The sequence below is a fragment of the Monodon monoceros genome, unplaced genomic scaffold (genome assembly GCF_005190385.1).
Source record: "Monodon monoceros isolate NGI ecotype Baffin Bay Population unplaced genomic scaffold, NGI_Narwhal_1 Super_Scaffold_21, whole genome shotgun sequence".
In the NCBI taxonomy this organism is placed as follows: domain Eukaryota; kingdom Metazoa; phylum Chordata; class Mammalia; order Artiodactyla; family Monodontidae; genus Monodon; species Monodon monoceros.
Genome location: NW_021703778.1, coordinates 69,341,785 through 69,363,898, shown reverse-complemented (window position 1 = coordinate 69,363,898; position 22,114 = coordinate 69,341,785). Strand labels below are relative to the sequence as shown.

Here is a 22,114-nt window from a genome sequence, read left to right as displayed (position 1 = left end):
CACTAAAATCCTAACTGAAGGACAATGACATCCTTTTAGGCCTCAAGTAATTTTTTTTTTTTTTTTTTTTGTCTGAATCTCTGGGAGTGGAGCTCAGGTGATTCTAAGATATAACCAAGCTTAAAAACCATCAGACAAGCCCATGGCCCATAGCTGGTGGGAAGCAGAGCCAACACAAGAATTCCATGTCTCAAGGGAGTGCTCTTTCTTTCATCCCAAGAATTGGGGAGTCCCTCGACCACTGGCTCTTTGGGTCCCACGAGCTGCAAGGCAGTGCTGGATGCGTGGGCTCCACAGACAAGTCTTGGCTTCTGTGAGGCCAACATGCTTCCTCCTTGTCCTTCTTTGACTCCAGAACTCGGGCCCAGACAGCTAAAGCCCAGGGGAGAGCGGGTGACTCAGACACTTCCTGTTTTCTTGGCTACAATGACAAGGGGATGGAGACAGCCCAGGCAGGGTTCATGGCCTAAGAGAGGGGTCCTGGAGAGAGGAGGAGGTGGGAGCTGAGGGCCCCCTGCCGTGAGATGTGGGAGCAAGCTGGGCAGAGCCACATGGGGTGGAGATGTGGTTGGCTGGGTGGCCAGGTCAGCAAAAGAAGGAGGATTGGGGACCAGCTTTTCTTAAAATGTGTAGATTTTCTGAGTCCTTAGGGGTTGAAGGAGAGACCTCCGCTTCTGTCTGGATGTTTGGTTCAGGCAAGCTGGGAGACTGAGTACGTCAGGAGGAGCTCTACACAGGGAGGCAAAGGACCTGGGTTGTCCTGTCCCTGCCCTGCCGTGAATTACTGTGGGACCCCCAGCACAGCCCTGGCCATTCTGAGTCCCTGCTTCCTCTTCTATGAAATGGAAAGAGGCTGAGCTCTGAGAGATCCTGAGAGTCTAAGAAAAACCCTAACCTCTCTCAGCCTTCAGAGCACTGTGCAGGCCCTGGGGGACTCTTCATGGACGTGATTTTGATTTCAACTTGCCTACCCTGAGAGGTAGGAGGGGAAAGTGCTATCATTACCTGATGGCTATTGGAGTCATAGATGACCAGGAAGACCAAGAAAGATGTGGCCAAGGGCGTGTGGGAACGGGGACCTGGATGCTCCTGGTGGCCCAACTTGGTCACTCCCTTCCTTACATGACAGCAATTTGGGGATGCTTATGAAAAACGATACATATTGGAATCTTGGCCTCAACTATCTCCCTGCTGGGATCATCCTCTGGAAGTGATCCTAAATTCAGGAAAGGCATGTTGGAAAGGAAGATATTCACTAAAGTGGATTTTGTACTAATGAGAAGTTAAACACAGCCCAGACATCCAGCAATAGGAAACTATAGGCTGTAGAATGTGTATTAGGTACCTATTTCTGAGTAGCAAGTTACCCTCAAACTCAGTGGCTTAATTAACAAGAATTTATTATCTCAGAGTTTCTGTGGCTCAGGCATCCAGGCCTCTGGGTCAGGGTCTCTCAGGAGGCTGCAATCTAGGAGTTGCCTGGGGCTGCAGTCATCCCAAAGCTTGGCTGGGAGAAGACCCACTTCCAAATTCACTCACATGGCTGTTGGCAATCTCAGGTCCTTGCTGGCTCTTGAGGGAGACATCAGTTCCGTAGCTTGTGGGCCCCCCTGTGGCACGGCTCACAATATGGCAGCTGCCTTTCCTCAGAGCAAGTGAGTGACCTGGGAAGCACTCAGTCCTCCTGTGACCTGACCCCGGAAGTGACCTCCCCTCATTTCTGCTGTATTCTCTTCCTTAGAAGTGAGTCACTAGGTCTAGCCCAGGTTCAAGGGGAAACAAAAATTACACAAGTGTGTGAATACCAGGGGACTGTAGGGGAGGGAAGAATTCTCCTGACCCTCTTAAGGTCCCTGGATGGATCTGAAAATTAAACTGACAAAGGCAGATGAACAGGAGAAGAGCATGCAAATGTATTTAAGTTTTACGTGACACAGGAGCCTGCATAAGGAAATGAAGACCTGAAAAAAGTCCTGAGTGTTTTTACGTTGGGTTTGATGAAGAGTGGGCACCTTTATAAACTAGGTCTTTTGCTTTTCTACACATGAATTCATTTATGCATCTTTTTCCTCCCAGTTATTTATCCTCTAAACTTAAGTAACTAATTTTCTGCCCCTGAGGGCTGAGGGGCTGGGTAGGAAGGAGTCCAGGCCTCACATCTGTCCTTGAGCCTGTCTGAGCAATAAGAAGGTATAAATTCTCCCACTGAGACAGCCTCAGGGATGTGTTCCAGGCCAATTGGAACCATTTCTAATCTCATTGCATATTCCTGGGTTTATTGGAACCTGAGGAGTTGTGTTTGGGGGTGATCCTGAGGGCAGCATTGTCTGGGGAGGATTTGGTGTATAGGGGGTGGTAAGGATTGGAGAGGCAGAGGAAGGGACCCAGAGAAAAAGGGGAAAGCTGTTGACACAGTGGAAAAACACCTGAAAGTTGGAGTCTCAGACCCTGGTCATGCCAGTCACTTGAGTGTGACTCCGAGCCTCAGTTTTCTCATCTGTAGAATGGGATGAAAATGAGTAACATGGCCCTTCCTCATTCAGTAGGGTTAAGTGAGATTGATTATGCACAGAAATCTACTCTGTAAACTGTAAAGCTCTTGACCAGTGATGGTTTCCTCAGGGATTACCTAGAGCAAACATACCCGCCTCTTGCCACTGAGCTCCCAGCAGGAGTCAAGTCCTTCCCCAACCATGGGCAGAAGGCAGTGTTGGCTCCCACATTCTGAGCTACGGTTCCATCTCATCTCTAACTGGTTATGTTGGTTAAATATTGATGTTGAATATTCTTCAGTTAAAAAGAACGAGGTTACCTCTAGAGAAAGACGACTTGGCAACATCCATCGAAAGATCAATTGACTCAGCAATTCCACGTTTAGGAATACACACACGGGTATGAAATTACATGAACAGGCATATTCATTGCAGCATTCTTTGTGAGATCAAAGCATTGTAAAGAAAAAAAAAATGTCCATCCACAGGCGACTGGTTAGATCAGTTATGGAACATCTATACAATGGAATGCTGTGAAGGCATTAAAATGAATGAGGCAGTGCTGGGTGCACTGATCCAGAAAGATCTCCAACGTATATTATAAAATGAAAAAAAAAAGCATGTTGCCAAACAATATTACCAATCTAGCTCTGCTAATGTAGAGCATCAAACAAAACCTCTTCTATGTACCCAATTTCCATGAAAATACAGAGAAAATGCAGGGAGGGACCGTGGCCAGTTGTCAGAAGTGGCCACCTGGGGGAGGGATGGTGGGAGAAGGGAACAAGGAAAAGGGGCTTACCCTTTTTTACTCCATATATTTCAGAGCTGGTTGCCATTTCTTTGCAATGTGAATATATTCATATGTTTTCTGTATGGTTTTTTAAACTTAAATAAATATATATATATATTTCTATTTATATATGTAATATATAAAAGCCTTAGAATCTTTCACTGTCTTTGAAATTTTGGATTCCTGGCGATTGTTTCAGAAAACTTCTGAGCCCATGTTTGGAATTTGTGGGTACTTCCTCCTTAGGAGGGAGTCGCCAGCAGGGCTCCGTAAGACCCTCTCTGTAGATAGACCGAGGCTCCCCTTTTCCAAGATGGCGCCTCATCCCAGGTGATGTGCTCTGTGTAGCTCTGTCAGACCTGTCAGACCAGGAGCCCAGACCTCCCCCACCAAGCCTGCTCCCTGCCCAGGGATGATCCCTTGCGCTTGCTCTCACACCTTCTGTGCAAGGATGAGGGAAAACAAAACCGAACCAAAAAAACCCTTCATTCCTTAAACAACTAGTATTCAATGCTGGATAAAAACAGAAAAGATTAGAGTCTAGTGAAGAGACGGACTCCAAGCAGTCTCCTAAATAGGAGTGAAATGAGGTCTGCCACAGATGCTCTGGAAGACAGACTCAGAGAATGTTCTGAGGAGAGAAGAGCTGCGGAGGTTTCTCCTCCATTTTTACTGAGACTCCTCCCCTCTCCACACCCCACATCCTCACCCTTGCCGCCCTCCATGACCTGGAACCTGAAGGCTTGTGTGGGAGGTCTTCGGCAGCTGGTCCAGGAGCTCCCCACGAGCGAAAATGAGGGGAGGAAAATGCGAGGCGGGACCTGGGAAATCACCAGCAGAGAAGCCCAGACCAAAGAGCTCCGGTGGGGAAGCGCTGGCTGGCTGGGCAGCTTGGTCCCGGACACGTCACCATCATCATGGCTTTTTCCAGCCCTCCAAGACCACTATTCAGACCGCCATGCCCTCCCAAACTTCCGCCTGCAGGGGTCCCAGGCAGCAAGGCCACTGGTGAGTGGGCTCTTTGGGTTTGGAATTGATGGTTTCACTGCCAATGCCAGTGTCTGGACCAAGAAAAGAATTCTTCGTATGTGTGCCCTCCAACACTGTGTGTGTGTGTGTGTGTGTGTGTGTGTGTACACATGCATACTCTACACACAGGTTCATACTCTGTGGATAGGGTATCAATTCATTCCAGATTTACTGGAACAGCCTCAATTTCACATATTTGGCCACCACAAACCATTGAAATATCTTGAAAATTCCACTATGATTATGCAGAACTCCTTCAGTCTTGTTCCAAAAAAAGGATTTGAGAACCAGCTTGTAGAGTTGTATATACCTCAGCAGGATTTAAAAATAACAGACAAGGAAATCGCAGAGAAGGGAGAGTAAGATGACACAGAAACGCATAACATGTCCTGTACACATGCTGGAAGCAGGCCACAAATGTATCTCAGAATTTCCAAGCAGCCAGAAATCAGAGGGAAAGAAGATGACATGGATTCCTGCTTCTGAGACCCATGGGAATTTCCCCCAAAGTCCTCAGAAAGATGCAGCATGACTCAGTTCGAAAGAAACAAATTCATGTTCCATATCTTAACAGTGGTTTGGTTACACGTGACTGCAGTTGTCAAAACTCACAGAAGAGTGCATTTAAGATTTGTGAGTTTCACTGCAAGCAAATTTTACCTCGAAAACAAAAGAACCATAATATAGTTAATGATATGCCGAAGGGTTTAGGGGTGAAGTGAACTGACACTCGCAGCTTACTTTTGAAATGCATCCAAAAAGTAAGATGAATTGCTGGGTGGAGAGAGGAAAAGAGGGATGGACGTGTGATGAAGCAAGTATAGTCTCAGTGGTGGGCACAGAGTGTGGGCAGTATACACTTTCCATTTTTCTGTGTTTGCACATTTTTATAATACAGGGTAGGGGCTCAGAGAAATGAAGTGGACCTTGGAAGTTACCATCAACACTCGGAAGGTAAAAGGCCCTGGGTTTTGTTCACAGAGCCAGAACTAGCAGCAGCCCTCAAAATCTGCTGACACCCTAGGCACCTTGCCCTCAGGCAGTGACTGGTGTTCTGGGGAGCGGAGCTTTGGCCTCAACGGACAGAGAGGCCTGGCTCCTGCAGAGCCCACAGCACAGAGGGATTTTGGCATTTCCCAAAGCTCTCCGATCATGGAAACCCCTTGTCAGAACATCAGGGAGCGTCTACCCTCTGAGGCTCTGTGCCTCGCCCAGAGGGCCCTTGTGAGTGGCAGAGCTGGATTTCAGCCTTCACAGTATGATGGCATTGATGATGGAGATAGTTGGTTTTTGTTTTTGTTTTTTGGCCGCACCACGTGGCTTGCAGGATCTCAGTCCCGGGACCAGGGATTGAACCTGGGCCACGGCAGTGAAAGCGCTGAATCCTAACCACTAGACCACCAGGGAACTCCCACAGAGATAGTTTTGGGGCTTTTCTCTCTGCCAGGCACTGCATGAAGCATTTACATCTATCACGTCATTTAATGCTTAAGTGTGGCGAGCGGGGGCTACTCTTCATTGCGGTGCGTGGGCTTCTCACTGTGGTGGCTTCTCTTGTTGCAGAGCATGGGCTCTAGGCGCCCGGGCTTCAGTGGTTGTAGCACGCAGGCTCAGTAGTTGTAGCTCACGGGCTCTAGAGCGCAGGCTCAGTAGTTGTGGCGCACGGGCTTAGTTGCTCCGCGGCACGTGGGATCTTCCCGGACAAGGGATCAAACTCGTGTCCCCTGCGTTGGCAGGTGGATTCTTAACCACTGTGCCACCAGGGAAGTCCCTGTCATCCCCTTTTATATATGAAAAATGGCTCAGAGAAATTCAGTAACTTGTATGGAACACTCAGCGGGCAGATGCTGAGCTGGGGTTCAAAGATGTACTTGACTCCAGAGACTCTGATCCTAACCACCGCCCTCTTCCGCTCCACAGGCCACTCTCCTCATCCCTCCCACCTTTCCCCCACTCTTCTCCCAGTGGTTTGTCACAGAAGGACTTGTCTGCTCCATCCTCAGAAGAAAACTCAGGAGAAAGTCTGACTCAGGCCCATAGTGCTCCTTATAAACCAAGCACCCCACTCCTGCCCCTGTACTCCTGCTTCCCAGGACAGCTCTGCACCCCAGGATGGGCTCCTTTCCCCAAGAGAAAGGAGACAGACAGACACACACACACACACACACACACAACACCAACCAACACCTTGATGGGCTCAACCAGCCCCACTCTGATCCCTGCAAATCCCCTGCCTCCATCCCAGCCCAACTCCTGCAGAGACAAGACAACCTGAAAACAGCCTGTCACCTCTTTAATGAACCCAGAGCTGAGGAAGACTCCAGACAGCTGGTAGCCAGCCTCCTTAGAGGAGGAAATGAAGGCCCAGAGAGGGGCAGTGGCTGGCCCAATGTCACACGGCACTAAACTTTGTCTCCTGGGACTTGTCCCCATAGCTCCAGGCTGGGCAGGGCTGAGTTAGGCTGCAGAGCTGGTGGGAAGAAGTGAGGGTTGGGTGGGGCCTAGAGGCCCCTTCCTCTCCAGAGAGAAAGGTTAGCTCCTAGGACCAGGGAATAGAATGGCTGGGCCCTGCAGTGCCAGCAGGGATAGTAGCTCTCATTCTAGATAGGGAGAGAGGAAGTGCCTGTCACTGGAGCCCACGGCCAGTTCCTGGCGACATGGATCCCCAGTGTCCTTCCCACGCCAGCCCCTCGATTCCCTCGGAAGGATCCAGAGGTACAGAGCGGGCTGAGCTGAGCCTCTCCCATGCCCACACCCACTGCGCCCCTGTGCCTTGGACCCATCAGTGCTCCCAGGACGGAAGACCAGACATTTTGCTTTTACCAAGTCCCTTCCTAAAAGTCATAGAGCTTAGACTCTGGCCTGGGCCCTACAGAGGCTGCTGGCAGAGGGACCCCCCACTCTGCAGCCCTTTGCGGGGAGAGAAGAGGGGGAAGACAAAGAGGCCCACCCATCCCCCAACACGCCTGCTCTTCAGCCAGGCCTGGCCTCCAGGGACTTTAGAACACCCCACCCACCCAAGGGAAGGGTTCTACCCTGGTTGCTCCAAGCCTCCAGCAGGGCCCAAGCAGCCCTGGAGTGGGATGGGGTTGGGAGGAGCGAGGGTGGGTGGTGGTGGTCACCCAGCTGTGAGGCCCACATCCTTCCAGCTTGGAGCCTGTGGAGGAGAACGGGGATCAGACGGTGGAGACTGGGTCTGCAGTCAGACCCCAAGCAGCCCCTGGCCAGGCCAGGCTGACTAGCCCCTCCCTCATCACAAACACTAGGCCCCTGGCTCTGAGAGAAGGAGGCATTTTTCACAGATGACATCAGGTCTTAAAGTTTTATGTTTCCTGCCAACCTCAGCCTGGAGAGCAGAGTCCCCAGGGCCCACAGGCCTGGCGGGGCAGGTAGCAGCGCCAGTGCAGATAACGCACCACTGGCCTTGGACTCTCACGGCAGTCCACCCACAGGCCGCGAGGGTGACGTCCAGTGGTCTGCTCACCTGAGGACGCAGCCCTGCCTGGTCACTGTAGGACAGATGCAAGAGGAGAGAAGATACCAAGCTGCCAGGTCCCCCAACACACCTCAGAGCCTTTGCTCACGCCGTCCCCTCTGTCAGTTCCCATGCCCTACGTGCTCCACGCCATCTGGCGAGTGCTTCCACATCCTTCAAGTATCTTGTCCAATGTCCCCTCCCTCCCTGCGCCTCTATAGTGTTCTGTCCATCCTTCCATTAGAGCCCTGATCCCTGGCACAGTGTTTATTTTTGATTGATTGATTTGATTTGATTTTTGCACAGCGCTTAAAACCACCTTGCTTTCACACTCCCTCTGGCCTCCCTGTCCCGCAAGATCCCCAACCCCTGGAGGACTCAGACCAGGTCCCACCTCACTCTGGCAGAAAGAAATTAATCCGCCACAAAGGGGTAATAAGACCTGTCCCGTTAAGGATCTACGGTGGGGCTTAGCTGAAGGTAGGGAGGCTGAAGGTTGAGTGAGATGCAGGGAGCCGCAAGCGGGGGGAGGGAGGGGAGGGATATGGAGAGGTGAGGGCACCGTAGTGAAGGGAGCACAGTGGGGGCCTCCTTGGCAGCCTGGGTGGAGAGCAGGAGGCACTGAGCTTCCAGGGAGGGTGTGATCTAGCTACCACTTGTGCTTTTTTTTTTTTCCAATATATCTTTTTTTTTTTTTTTTTGGCCATACGGGGAGGCTTGTGGGATATTAGCTCCCGGACCAGGGCTCTACCGACCCAGGCCCACAGCAGTGAAAGTGCCGAGTCCTAACCACTGGACCGCCAGGGAATTCCCCAGACAGTCATGATTCAATGAGTGAGTCAGTAAAGGAATGAATGAGGGATCCAAAGAGAGGAGGGTGATGTGGGAGAACCAAATTTACCTTCTCCAGTGAACTTTCTCTGGCAGCAGGAAGGGGTGGACACAGAGACAGATGCCCACACACACTACTCCCCGCCCAGCCACCACCTGGAGTTTCATAGGCTGAGATGGGCTGAAGGCAGCACACTGGGCCCAGAAGGGACCAGGGGACTGGGTCACTGCTCCTCTACCCTGGGAGGGGGCTGACTGGATGCCCCGGGCCCAGGGCCAAGCTTCCTGGCTGCTGACTCAGGACCCGCTGGCCAGCTCAGCATTCCTGCCCTCGCCACTGAATTGGGGCTATTGAAGCTCTTTGTAGGGGGGGTTAGGCCACTGGTCACGCCCCCAACCAGAGCCTTCGCTGGGCTGAGGCTCTGCTCTTGTGGGGGGGGGGGGCGCACAGGCCCTGAGGGGGTCAGTCTGACAGTGCTCTGGCCACCAGCTGCTACTCTGGGGGTGTCTGGGACCGAGGACAATCCTGGGTAAGCTGGCTAGGCTGACATCAGAGAGGGGAGCCCAGGGAAAGGAAATTGCCCTGACCCTTAGGACAGAAGACCCTGGGATGGTGACCCTGCTCATGACCCCCGGCTTGGGGAGGGGTCTGGCTCTTTGCATAGGCCACAGTGTGTAGGTGGGGTGCTGCAGGGGCTCTGTGGGTTGTCCTGCCAGCCCCATCAGACTGGAGCGTCCCTAAGGCAGAGTGGTTTCCCCATCAGACTGAGGCCATCACAGGGTATAGGCTGGGTCTCCCCCATAAGATAGGGACAGGGGTGGTTTGAAGCATTGCCTATCAGACCCAGAGTTCCCCACGCCCGGTCTTTGTCCTCCTTAGTGTTTAACTTGGGAATCATATCTGGAGAACAGCCTCAGCCTGTGCTGGTGGGTCCCAGCAAAGCCAGGGACTAGCTGACCCCAGAAGAACCAACGCTTCTCTAGATAAAGCGCCTCCACCCCGTCCCACCATCTCCCCTCCTTTTTCCCCAAAGCCAGGATCTTCCCCCCCAAGCCCTGGCTGCATGGGCCTACACCTGTCAGATGTGCTTTTTCAGGTATGGGGGAGAGCCGGGTGCCATGAAGCCAGTGAGGGCTGTTACTCTTTGGTGGGTGCTACTGCTGGTGTCCAGGCTGGGGGCCACCATGAAGGAATCCCTAGAAGAGGCCTCCTTCTACTATGGAACCTTCCCACTTGGTATGTCCACTCCTCCATTGGTCTGTCCATCTGTCCATTTGTCTGTCAGATTGCCTACCTTGGCTGACTTGTCAAGGAGCTTGGTGTTTTAGCTTCCTTATAGGTAGGATGGGGAAAATAACTCCATGTAGTTGTTCCGAAATAAAAGAAGTTCCTAACAGAATTTTTTTTAAGTTACTGTATAGATAGTAAATGCAAATCAGAGCTAAAATGGTGCAGATAAATGCTTTTAACGAATTGTGTCTCCCCCCCTCCCCCCCGCCCTACCACACATGCTACCACTCCTAGGGAGACAGCGCAGGCTGCTGGGGAGGAGGCTTGCCTTGTGGCCTGGGAGGCACAGCCCAGGGTCCCAGTACTGGGTGGGGAGTGGGAGGGGACTCAGAGCCCAGCTTGGGGTCTCCATTTGCAGGCTTCACCTGGGGCGTGGGCAGTTCCGCCTTCCAGACTGAGGGTGCCTGGGACCAGGACGGGAAAGGGCCCAGCATCTGGGACACCTTCACGCACAGTAGGAAAGGGAATGTGCTTGGGGAGGAGACTGCAGACGTGGCCTGTAACGGCTACTACAAGGTCCAGGTGAGTGATGGGTGTGCATGTGTGTGTATGATTGAGCATCACCTAGGGAGAGTTGGGAGGTGACAGACATATTGGGGGAACCTGAGTGACAATGTCAACCAAGTGCTCTGCTAAACATCCCCAATCCCAGTGCAGCTGAGCGGGGAGGGGTCGGTGGTGACTGGGGCTTGGGGAGGGAGTGCCAGGATGTGGGAAGGTGGATGAAGGAGGAAAGGAAAGTTGGGCCCCACCTGAGCCAGTGCCTTAGTCTAAGCGATGGGCAGCTGAAGGGCTGAGGCCATGACCCCAGGGCCTACAGGCCACAGTAGCCTGAACCCCTGGTCCCTGCATGGGAATGGGACCCCTGTGGGAAGAGCGGGACCAGCTCATCCTCTGTCCCTTTGCTCAGCACCTACTTTCCTCTCTGGATTGGGGATCCATCACCCTGATGGAGTTCTCAAAGCATCCTCATATCCTGCATTTTACTTGACTCCTGGCATAGCCCCAGGAGTAAGCAGGGGCAGGTGGCGTCACGCCTGTTGCGTAGATGAAGAGTACGTACAGGAGGGGCCTTAGTGGGGTCCGGCTGACCCTGCCCTGCACCCACCTCTGTCTGCACAGGAGGACGTCGCTCTGCTGAGGGAGCTGCACGTCAGCCACTACCGGTTCTCCCTGTCCTGGCCCCGGCTCCTGCCCACGGGTGTGCGAGGTGAGCTAAGGCCACACTGCCCCAGCCCAGGAGTGGCCCCTTTTGGCCGTGCTGGCTTTGTGGGGACACCAGAGAGTCCTGGGCGGTGAGAACAGCCCATGAGCACAGTTTCCCTAGCAGCAGCTCTCACGGGTTCTGCAGGTAGCTGGGCTCCCAGCAGTAGCTATTCCACCATCTGAGACCCGAGTGCTGGTGGGCTGAGGGCGCCTTCAGGCCTACAGAAAGCTCCAGGGCCCAGGAATAGTGCATTCAGAAGGTCAAGGCCAAGGTCCTTTCTCATCAAGTCCCCACTTTTATTTCGTCTTCAGCTGACGGGGTGAACAAGAAGGGAATCCAATTCTACAGTGACTTCATTGACGCCCTTCTGAACAGCAACATCACCCCCATCGTGACCCTGCACCACTGGGATCTCCCACAGGTGAGGCTGCGCAGGCTCAGAGGCCCAAGGAGAGCTCAGCTCAGCAGGAGGGAGCCTGATCTGGGCACTTGGGGTTGCCAAGGTGGAGGCAAAGCCTGGGGTCTGGGCTCTGGCTCGGGACAGGAAGATGGCAGGGAGTGAAGAAGAAATCTCCCAACTTACCCACGGCGGGGAGGTCCCACTGGTTTAACTGACGTTTGTAATAAGTGGTAAGCGCAGATTTTGATGTTTTCCAAAACATTTGGCCTGGAAACGACAACTCAGACTATAAAGAAAGAAGCATCTTTTGAGTAAGAGTTGATGGAATAATGAGCAAGTTTGTTTAGCCTTTTCTCCCCCAGGTTGTTAGAACTGTATGTGCTCATATACGAGCGCCCCCTCCCAAGCGATTTCCATAAAGCCTCAACATGCTTAAGAACCTCACAGTTAGACATCACTATTCAAGCAGTTTTTTTCATTCGTTCAACAAGGCCCTGTGGTATCACGGCCCAGCTGGCAGAGGAGCCGCTTATGTACCTCTCTGTGACACAGGGTGGTGGGAGGTCAGAGGACAAGACATTGGCTTCAGGGAGGTGATGGAGAGAAGATGGAGTACTATCCATGCTTTAGAGGGTGGGGCACCTGCTTCTCTCTCCACCCCTCTGTTTGCAGCTGCTCCAGGTCAACTATGGCGGGTGGCAGAACGTGAGCACGGCCAACTACTTCAGTGATTACGCCAGCCTATGCTTCGAGGCCTTTGGGGACCGGGTGAAGCACTGGGTCACTTTCAGTGACCCTCGGGTAAGCAAGGCCCCGCTCCAGGTGGGAAAACCCACTTTCCAGGCAGGAGTGTACCCTGTCACTTCTCACGGGTCCTGTGGTCCCCACTTGCCATCCCTGCAGACAATGGCAGAAAAAGGCTACGAGACGGGCCACCACGCACCTGGACTGAAGCTCCATGGCACGGGCCTATACAAGGCGGCACATCACGTCATTAAGGTGAAGTGGGTCCTTCCGGGAGTGAAGGCTGGGTTCAAGGTGGAAGGGTGAGTCCCGGTGACAGCTGAGCCCACCCCAGGGCCCAAGTCTGAGCCCAGTCGTCTGCCACCTCACCTTAACATGGTCCCCTTCCCTTCCATGAGGATCTATGAGGTAGTGTCCTGCCATCCAGGACTCTGCTGGACACTGCAGCCCAGATGACAGCGTGACTGCTCCCTATAGTGCTTGCAATCTAGCCAAGGGGCTGGAGCACATGCATGTGAAAACTTGTCACCTACAGGTCTAAACTCTTTTGTGAGGAACGGTGACAGGAGGAAGTGGGGGGATGACAGTGAGCTAGGGGCTAACATCTTCAGTGACCGAGCAGAAGTAACTGGAGGTTGGTGAATGACAGCAGCAGGAAGGGGTTAGGAGTGCTTGTCTGATAGCATGGACTTCAAAGGACCTGGAGTTTTTGAAGGAGGGAAGAGAAGTCGTTTGGAAGCCGCAACAAAGAGCAAGACAGGCACTCTCCTAAGGTGTGTGGGGTGTGAGGGGAAAAAAATGGCGTCTGCTGGAAAGAGCTGCCGTGGCTGCGGTCTTTAGGGGCAGTCAGGCTCAGTTAGGGCAGAAATTGAGGGGGACATTGAGAGGAGACAACGACGGGCGAATTACAAGGCTATTGGAAAGGCTTGAGAAGCGGGGGGGGGGGGGGTTGGTCACATTCCAGGACATATATGAGGGTCCAGGTGATGATGACTGGGGAACAGGGGTGCGAGGCATGTTGGCCCCAATGGACTCTCAACAGAAGGTGGACAATCTGATCAGGCGGGCAGGCAGGGGATCACTGGGGACATACCAGACCCTCAAATTCATGTCAGCAAGAAAACTTTCTCATCTTTCCCTATTTGGCTTAGGGTTTCTTAAACTGTGACTATTTAAAGGGCAGGGCTCTGAATGTATCAGTGGGTCCCTGGGAGAGAACATGGAGAGAAGGCAGGTTGGCATATTTTGGATTCTGTTTCTCAAGACTGTTCCAGATGCCTGGTATTATATTTTCCTAACTTCCTGAGCACCTATGCTGAAAGCACTGCCTAGTTACTACAGAGGACGACCAGGAATGAAACAAGACACGTTAGCAAAAATCTTAGTAACAATAAATAATACAGAGTGGTGGCTTATGTGTTTATGCCAGATTTAGAGCAAGTTTCCTCCACAGCACAAAGAAAATGGAGGTCAGAGAAAGGGAGACTATGGATTAGGCTAATCAAGGCTGGACTCATGAAAAGGGTAGGACTTAAAATGATCTCTAGAGTTAGGAAGGAGAGAAAGGCCACCTTGGGTTGAAAGGGAGGAGAGAAATGAATGAGGCAGGCGTCTCTGATGGGCTCCTTTCTCTTCCAGGCCCATGCCCAAGCCTGGCACTCCTACAACAACACATGGCGCAGCAAGCAGCAAGGTGAGCCCCGCCACCATGTGCGCTGAGAACAGACGGGTGACCAGAGGAGCAATGTCACTCTGCGTGCCACCCCCTTTTCTCTCTCTTCTTATAAGGTCTGGTGGGGATTTCATTAAACTGCGACTGGGGGGAACCTGTGGACATTACTAACCCCAAGGACATAGAGGCTGCCGAGAGATACCTACAGTTCTGCCTGGGCTGGTTTGCCAACCCCATTTACACCGGTGACTACCCACAAGTCATGAAGGACCATATCGGTGAGCCACGTCACGTTTTTAAGACTCCAGATACCACAGCAACAGTATTGAGCTCAAGTGAAATGACCAAAAGGCAGGGGGATAGAAGAACACACTGGGTTGCTTTGGGTGAGGCACTCGAGGGATAAGCCAGCTCCCAAAGAATTTAGAACTGGTTATTCAAACTGGGAGGGTGGGGGACATCCAAACAAATTCCTAGACCTGGAAATTGAGAATTTCAGAATCCAGGGGAAAAAACTTAGCAATTCTCTAGGCTGCTCTCTTTTGTGTTCTGTTCTCCTGTCTCCTCCCCACTCCACTCCATCCAACTGTAGCGAAGTAGGAGTGAGAAGTCAAAGACACAGTCATGGGTGGAGTCAGTCCTATTGCTGGTTCTTTCTGCCACTTGAGAAATACTTTCCAAGCTCTAGTTTCCACAGTGTCAGAGAATAAAGACACAGCTCACAAGGCTGTATTAATTTCGACGCTTTTAACTGCCACATAACAGAAAACTCCAAATAAAATGGCTTGAAAAGTAGGGGATTTATCATCTCACCTGAAATCCAGAAAAGGATAATCCACAGCTAATTAATCCAGCCCTCAGGGTTGTCTTTGAGAACCCAGACTCATTCCATCTTTCCACTCTGTCTGGCACTTTTAGCTAGCTCATCAGCCATTCCCCAAGGCCACAAGATGGCTGTAGCAGCTCCAGGCATCACCTTTACACATCAACACCCTGAGGCAGAAAAAAAGGGAATAGTACTATCATATCTGTTTTTAAGAACAAGAAAAATCTTCCCAGGAAACAGCATCTACTCCCAGCTGACTTCCCGCTGTGCCTCAAGGGAGAGAATTGTCAAATGCCCCAAGGTGCCCTAGACCACCAGGGCTAGAGAGCCTCAGAGCCTGGGGAGGGGTCAAGACTCCCAGAAAGGATGTGGCCCTTTGGAAGGGGATGAGAAAAGAGGGCATGGAAGAAGACAGGCATGGGTCTACTGGGTAGGCAACCAGCAGTGTCTGGCCATAGGAATCTAAACATATAACTGTGATTTAGAGGTATCAGCCCACACCTCCCTAAAAAAGACAAGGATAACAGTGAAATAGGCTATATCTCATACATCAAGGCTATTTTAGATGTTTGACTAAGAATGTTTCAACATTTCAAAAATTTCCCTTTCTAAAGCACCATTTATCAAGACTTGTCTGGAATAGGAGGCAGCAAGTTCTAATTCCAACTCTGCCACTAACCAGTGATTCTAAGCAAGGTGCTTCACCTCGTCCTGTCTGTCTTATCACCTAAAAATGAAGGGATTAGACAGAATAATCTCTAAAAATCTTTTGACAATAACCAGTTCTGTGACATGTTCTGTACACATACACTCAAAATCTTGAGAATGATTTCCTCAAGATGCGTAAGGAAAAAGCCCTCACAATGGGACAATGCCCATATGGAACATTCCTACAGACACACCCCATCATTCACATGCTGCTTGCTCTCTTGGGACCCTCAGAGGCCACTGCAGGCACTACAAGATTGTACTAAAAAGCCAAATTGATTACCTATCATAGAACAATTCTTGGGCTTAAAGCCAATAATCCCAGACCCCACCAACTCCAACTCTATGATAATTCAAGTGGGAACAGGGCTCAATTTTTCCCTTATACAATGTGGAAAGAAGGATCCTTTAAGTAGTTTTTTCTTTTTCTTTTGTTTCAGCATTATTAAGTATAACTGACAAATAAGACAATTAATATTTTCTTTAGTAGTGAAAGCATTCTGCCTGAAATCTCATTCACAAATTACTTCCAGGCATCTCAGAAGCACCCCTTCATTCACAATAAATATATGAAGAAAGGTAGTTCTAGACGAGTGCTGTCCAATAGAACTTCTGGTGATCATGGAAATGTTCTGCATGTCCCCTGTCTGTGCTGTTCAATATGATAGTCTGTAGCCATTTGTGTCTATTCAGATTCAAATTAAACAAAATTAAAAATTCAATCCTTCAGTGTGACTGAGTTGAAGCTGCAGTCACATTAGCCATATTCCAGTAGCCACATATGCTGAATGGCTATTGTAGTAGACACTACAGTGACAATTCCTGTGGTTTTTATCAAGTTACTACATGTAACTGAAAGTAATAACATGCTAATAATTTAAAGGAATTTAATAATGCAATCTTTTCACTCATTTAATCTAAGCCAGCAGTCTCTTTGGAAACATTTTTATGGCTACATTTTAGATCAACTCATAAAAATGTTACTTCTCTTTATACATTGATTTAAAACTTTTTTTGCATAGATTATACAAGGACATGTTTCACATGTTTTGAAGTACAAAAAAGTGAAAAAAGTTAAGCTTCCTTCCCTCCCCCACCCACTGCTCCTATCCTCCCCAGAAGGAAGTACACTTCCAGAGATGCATTGTGCACGTGTGCGCAAGAACACTGCTGCTCGGTATGTGTATATACTTGCATGTACTGTATGTATGCAACACTCTGCATCTTTGTTTCACTTGAGCATCCGTCTTGGCACTCGTCCTTGTTGTGTATGAAGCACTGCCTTATTCATTCTCATGGCTGCATAATGTGGTACTGATGGATATCCCATCATGTTTTTAACCAGTCTCTCCTGACAGACCTTCAGGTTGCTTCTAATCTTTTACTACTCAATCTGTAATGAAGATCCTTGTACATACATCCTTTTACCTGAGTAAAGTGTAGGATAAGCAGATTTAGAATTGGTCGGTGAAAGGACACACGCTTTTACAATTTTGAAAGATAGGACATTGCCCAACACAGAGGTGATGTTAGCTTACACTACAACAAGGCCTGAACGTGACCGTGTCTCTCCCTAGGCTACCACTGGCCTCCTCCAGTTCCCTTCCCAGAGGCAAGCAAAATTACCAATTTTTGATGTAAGGAATAACCTAGTTCTTTTTTCCAGATAGCTACACAATTGTCCACACACGTTACTGAGTAATCTGTAAAAATATTACTTTTAAGCAACATAAACTTAAAAATTTTTGGCTAGCATTCAAATGTCAAAATTCCAGTTTGAAAGGCTAAGGTCATAATTTCCACACAGATGAATTCCAAAGCCCAGGATCTGGATAACAGCTTTCATGTCAACATGCCAGTATCATCATGGTACATGACAAGAGAATGATTGTGAGAAAATAAAACCTGGTTAAATTCTATTTTCTTCTCTCATTAGGAAGAAAGAGTGCAGAGCAAGGCCTGGATATGTCGAGGTTACCAGCGTTCTCACTCCAGGAAAAGAGCTACATTAAAGGCACATCTGATTTCTTGGGATTAGGTCATTTTACGACTCGGTACATCACAGAAAGGAACTACCCCTCTCGCCAGGGGCCCAGCTACCAGAACGATCGTGACCTAGTTGAACTGGTTGACCCAAACTGGCCTGATCTGGGGTCTAAATGGCTACATTCTGTGCCATGGGGATTTAGGAGGCTTCTCAACTTTGCTCAGGTGATTATTACATTAAGCTAAAGGACATTTTTTACCTGAATTCATGTTCTTATAGTATAAGCTCAGGTGCCTACATTTTAAAGTTAATTTAAAAACCCAGTTACTTATACTTCAGAAGCTACTTGATATAGGCCTTAAAGAAAGACTAAAAAAGAAAGAAAGAAAGAAAGAAAACAACGAAAAAGACTAATGTGGACTTCTCTAGTGGTCCAGTGGTTAAGACTCGGCGCTTCCATTGCAAGGGGCACGGGTTTGATCCCTGGTTAGGGAAATAAGATCCCGCATGCCGCACTGCATGGCCAGAAAAAAAAAAAATGATGAATGCCTACTATGAATAATCATATATATAGATCATATACATGGTTGTTATACATTATATAAATTATATTCGTGTAATATAATATGCACATATTTCATATGGCTATATATATATATATACATATTTATATATAAAACTTTAAAATTCTTATCTCATATTTAGTTATTTTGCTGCTCCTCTCACCTGTACTGGAATATGTGGGAAAGAACAAGACCTGAAGCATATTTTCTCTAAAATGATGCTTTGTCAAGAAATATATTCTTCTATATGAACTTGCCTCCTGCCTACACTTATCTCTAAATAAACATGTTAAGTGGCATCTACTAAATGCTAAACACACCTAATTAGAATATGGCAGCTTTCAATATGTGTTCCCGTGATTCCTTTCAGACTCAATACGGCAATCCACCCATATATGTGACAGAAAATGGAGCATCTCAAAAACTACACTGTACCCAATTATGTGATGAGTGGAGAATTCAATACCTTAAAGGATACACAAATGAAATGCTAAAAGGTGAGATACAAACGGTCTTCACATATCTTTCTATTTAACTTGGGCAAAATCTGATAATACACGATTGACTAAAACGTTTTTCTAAATCTCATAGATGAAAACATTTAAGATTATCTTCGCAATACTATTTTTCCAAGAAAATGAAATATATTAAAAATGGAATGTCTTTGCAGCTATCAAAGATGGTGCTAATATAAAAGGGTATACTTCCTGGTCTCTGTTGGATAAGTTTGAATGGGAGAGAGGATACTCAGATAGATATGGATTCTACTATGTCGATTTCAACAAGAAAAATAGGCCGCGCTATCCAAAGGCTTCAGTTGAATATTACAAGAAGATTATCACTGCCAATGGGTTTCCCAATCCTCGAGAGGTAGGAATAATTATCAGTGTTACTCATTCTGGATTTTAGAAGAGCTAGGTAGCTGGGGTGTAGAGTTTGGCAAGTGGGCCCATTGTTTCTTTCCCTTTCACCACCTCTCTGCTTGTTTGCTTAGAATGGGGTAAGGACACTGTAAAATGCAATCCTAGCACACAGAGCATTAAGGGCAGACTAGGGTTATGCAGGAGTCCTGTTTACTTTAGGTTATGACAGTCAACAGAAACTGTGATTTAAATGTTATCCTAAATGTTGTATCTTAATGCAAACAAATACTACCTATTCTTCAACATACATGAAAAGTTAAGTAAATTGAATATATAATGACCGTATAATCTTCACTTCTTTTCCCACCAAATTGTACAGTGATACAAATGCACTGGTGCCAAAATGAGATTAAAAGTAATCATTAAAAAAATCCTTTAAAACCTCCCATTTTCAATAACCTACAAATTCTTCTATCAGCTCTCTATCCTGTATGCTGCTGCACCTAATGGCAGGGACTATAAGTTGTAATTTAGAGTGTCTTAATTAAAAAAAAAACTCATTTGTTTATCCACATTCTTTAGAGTGAGCCTAGTGGGACTATAAATAGAAGCAGTGACTGATAACTATCAGGTATTCACTAGTTTGCATTACTAGAAAAGACAGTAATTTCATTATTAGAAAAAGATAGCTAGATTATAAGCTCGAGAATAAAAACTGTTCTTTGGCTCCCTCACAATGATGCACATAGGCATTCAATAACTATTAACTGATTTAAACTACGAGCAGATTAAAAAAATATATTTCTTACCCCATATTATTCCAAACATGATTTCAAACAGCAAAAAACTAGTTTAAGACAACTTATCAAGTGGGTTTTTATTAGGTGGAAAGTTGGTACCTCAAAGCCTTGGAAACTTGCTCTATCAACAACCAGATGCTTGCTGCAGGTGAGTTTAATTCTTTGATAATTAAACCATGTAATTACGTATGTAATGGTATTACCAAAATCTCAAAATGTGGACCCACCTTAAGTCAATCTTCCAAAATCACATGATTAGAAATGGACTTTCCTTTACTTTGAAGCAATGTCAAATTTCTATCAGCACTTAAAATATGTTTTAAAAATCTACCATGGGCTTCCCTGGTGGCACAGTGGTTGAGAGTCCGCCTGCCGATGCAGGGGACACGGGTTCGTGCCCCGGTCCGGGAAGATCCCACATGCCGCGGAGTGGCTGTGCCCGTGAGCCATGGCTGCTGAGCCTGCGCGTCCGGAGCCTGTGCTCCGCAACGGGAGAGGCCACAACAGTGAGAGGCCCATGTACCAAAAAAAAAAAAATCTACCATGAAAAAGAAATATCTACTCTAGGTTGATTCTGAATCATACTGTAAATTTATAAATCTACTATTGTGTTATAGTGGGCTTTGTTGGAAGGAGGGAGAAATTCAACCATTATACCAAATGGAATGAAGAAAAATCAAACACTCTAGATATTATATTCACTCATTCAGCAAGTAATTATGAAGCAGTCACTATTGACTCAAGGGTGTTTTAAGCCCTGGGGACATAGCAATAAACAACAAGGTCCCTGCTCTCACAGAAGGCATTTCTAATGCAACAGGATCTAAAAGGATCAGAGATGTAGAACAACCAGGATGTAACCATGCATCAAGAAATGCCAAAGCATATCATTTGTTTCTTTGAATTTTGTCTTTCTCTCTATATAAGGGCAACCAGAGAAATACACTTCCTGTTTTAATGAATTCATCTTCCATGTGGTATCAGAGGTGGAAAATGCTAGACCAAATCCTACCAATTCAACTGTTTTTACAGGCCCATATACCACTGTCCCCTCCCGCCTCATCTAAATAATCAGGCAAATATTAAAGATGTATATTCCATTAAACTAAAATAAACTTAATGTAGAGACATGATGTAGAATTTACTGTTGAACCCATGAGCTCCATGAGAATTGGGCCTGTGCCTTATTTATCTCGGTAACCAAGGGTGCCTGGCACAAAACTTAAAGGCAGGTATTTCGTAAATGTCCACTACAACGTTAACGCACTTGAAATATGCTTATCATTTAACCCTTAAAGACTGTTTAGCTGTGTTAAGAATGACCATGAAAATTTTCAATGCAGAAATTCCTATACCTCTTAAGATATACAATAAACATTTTTGAAAGGATGCAAATGTTTTCCAAGGCATTTTCTTTCCTAAATCCCCCCAAAGAGAATTATAGAAACTGAGGAATATTGGCTGCTAATATTCTGAGTAAGCACTAGCATTGACATACATTTAGACTTTATTACAGTACCTATGGAAGAACCAAATTTAAGCATTCTTAATCCATATTTTCTGAAATATCTTACAAAGCCCTCACATAATTTTTTTATAACATTTAATTTACCAGGTTCTCTTTTATAGCAAATGAGAATAATTAGCAAGTGTGATGATGCCATTTTCCAAGTTTATCCAGACAACTGAAGCTTTCAGGATGAAGCTGCATTTGCCAAAATGACCACATTCTCATCTGCCATGTTGCTCTCTCCCCCTCCGCAGAGCCTTTTCTAAGTTACATGCAGATCATGACGGAGATCATGGTACCTACAGTCTGCACCCTCTGTATACTAATCGCTGCAGTTCTCCTGATGCTTCTGCTGAGGAGCCTGAGCTGAGACAGGGTCATCCATTTTGTAGCTGCATCTTTCACAGAGAACCTTCGGGATCTTCTTCAGGATCTTCCTCCTTTTGCTCCTTCGAAGGTTTACATACATCTGTTTTCAGGTTCTGTGATAATTACCTTCCCACCACCTCTCTCTCTCTTTTTTTGGCTTGAGCTGGGATTGAAGAATTAGAAAATAAAAATAAGCGTAAATGAAATAAAAATCACCTGTAATCTCACCCCTCTCAAAGTCAATGTTAATATTTTGCTGTATATTATGCATTGATTTTCATTTTGCAAAAAGGGATCACAGTGCACAAACTGTTTTGTAACTTATCTCATTTTAAAATCTGTCTGGAAGTATTATTTTAATGTAGAAATGATTGCCACATTAGCACTGCCCTACACATGATGGACAAAAACAATCCTTTAGATACAACAGTCCTTTCAGACTGTAAATCCTATCAGGCAACCATGAAAAAGCATTAGGTGGGTACCAAGTAAATGAGCATATATATTTTTCTAAAAGAAATTTTCTTATGCTAAATACCCTTTACTCAATGAAA

At 47.4% G+C, this 22,114-nt stretch overlaps 2 protein-coding genes across 4 annotated transcripts in view; one reads left to right on the top strand and one right to left on the bottom strand.

Moving 5' to 3' along the window:
• Positions 1-9,609: 9,609 nt before the first annotated feature.
• LCTL (lactase like) lies at positions 9,610-21,975 on the top strand. The gene is made up of 13 exons (XM_029238072.1): positions 9,610-9,857; positions 10,270-10,433; positions 11,034-11,121; positions 11,430-11,539; positions 12,191-12,319; positions 12,422-12,517; positions 13,901-13,955; positions 14,051-14,212; positions 17,405-17,679; positions 18,389-18,515; positions 18,689-18,888; positions 19,766-19,829; positions 21,446-21,975. Exons 1-13 carry the CDS (start codon positions 9,704-9,706, stop codon positions 21,559-21,561), a joined length of 1,740 nt encoding a protein of 579 aa, XP_029093905.1. The 5' UTR covers positions 9,610-9,703; the 3' UTR covers positions 21,562-21,975.
• ZWILCH (zwilch kinetochore protein) overlaps positions 21,546-22,114 on the bottom strand; it is a 38,556-nt gene continuing 37,987 nt past the window's right edge. For all 3 annotated transcript variants that reach the window (XM_029238068.1, XM_029238069.1, XM_029238070.1), the window contains one exon: positions 21,546-21,723. The gene's annotated coding sequence lies outside the window, so the exon portion shown is untranslated. The remainder of the gene's footprint in view (positions 21,724-22,114) is intronic.

Bases quoted from the DNA above. Each gene is read 5' to 3' on its own strand.
- LCTL (XM_029238072.1), top strand. From the start codon at position 9,704: ATGTGCTTTTTCAGGTATGGGGGAGAGCCGGGTGCCATGAAGCCAGTG. The intron at 11,540-12,190 runs GTGAGGCTGCGC...CTCTGTTTGCAG, and splicing joins ACCACTGGGATCTCCCACAG to CTGCTCCAGGTCAACTATGG. The intron at 19,830-21,445 runs GTGAGTTTAATT...CCCCCTCCGCAG, and splicing joins CAACCAGATGCTTGCTGCAG to AGCCTTTTCTAAGTTACATG.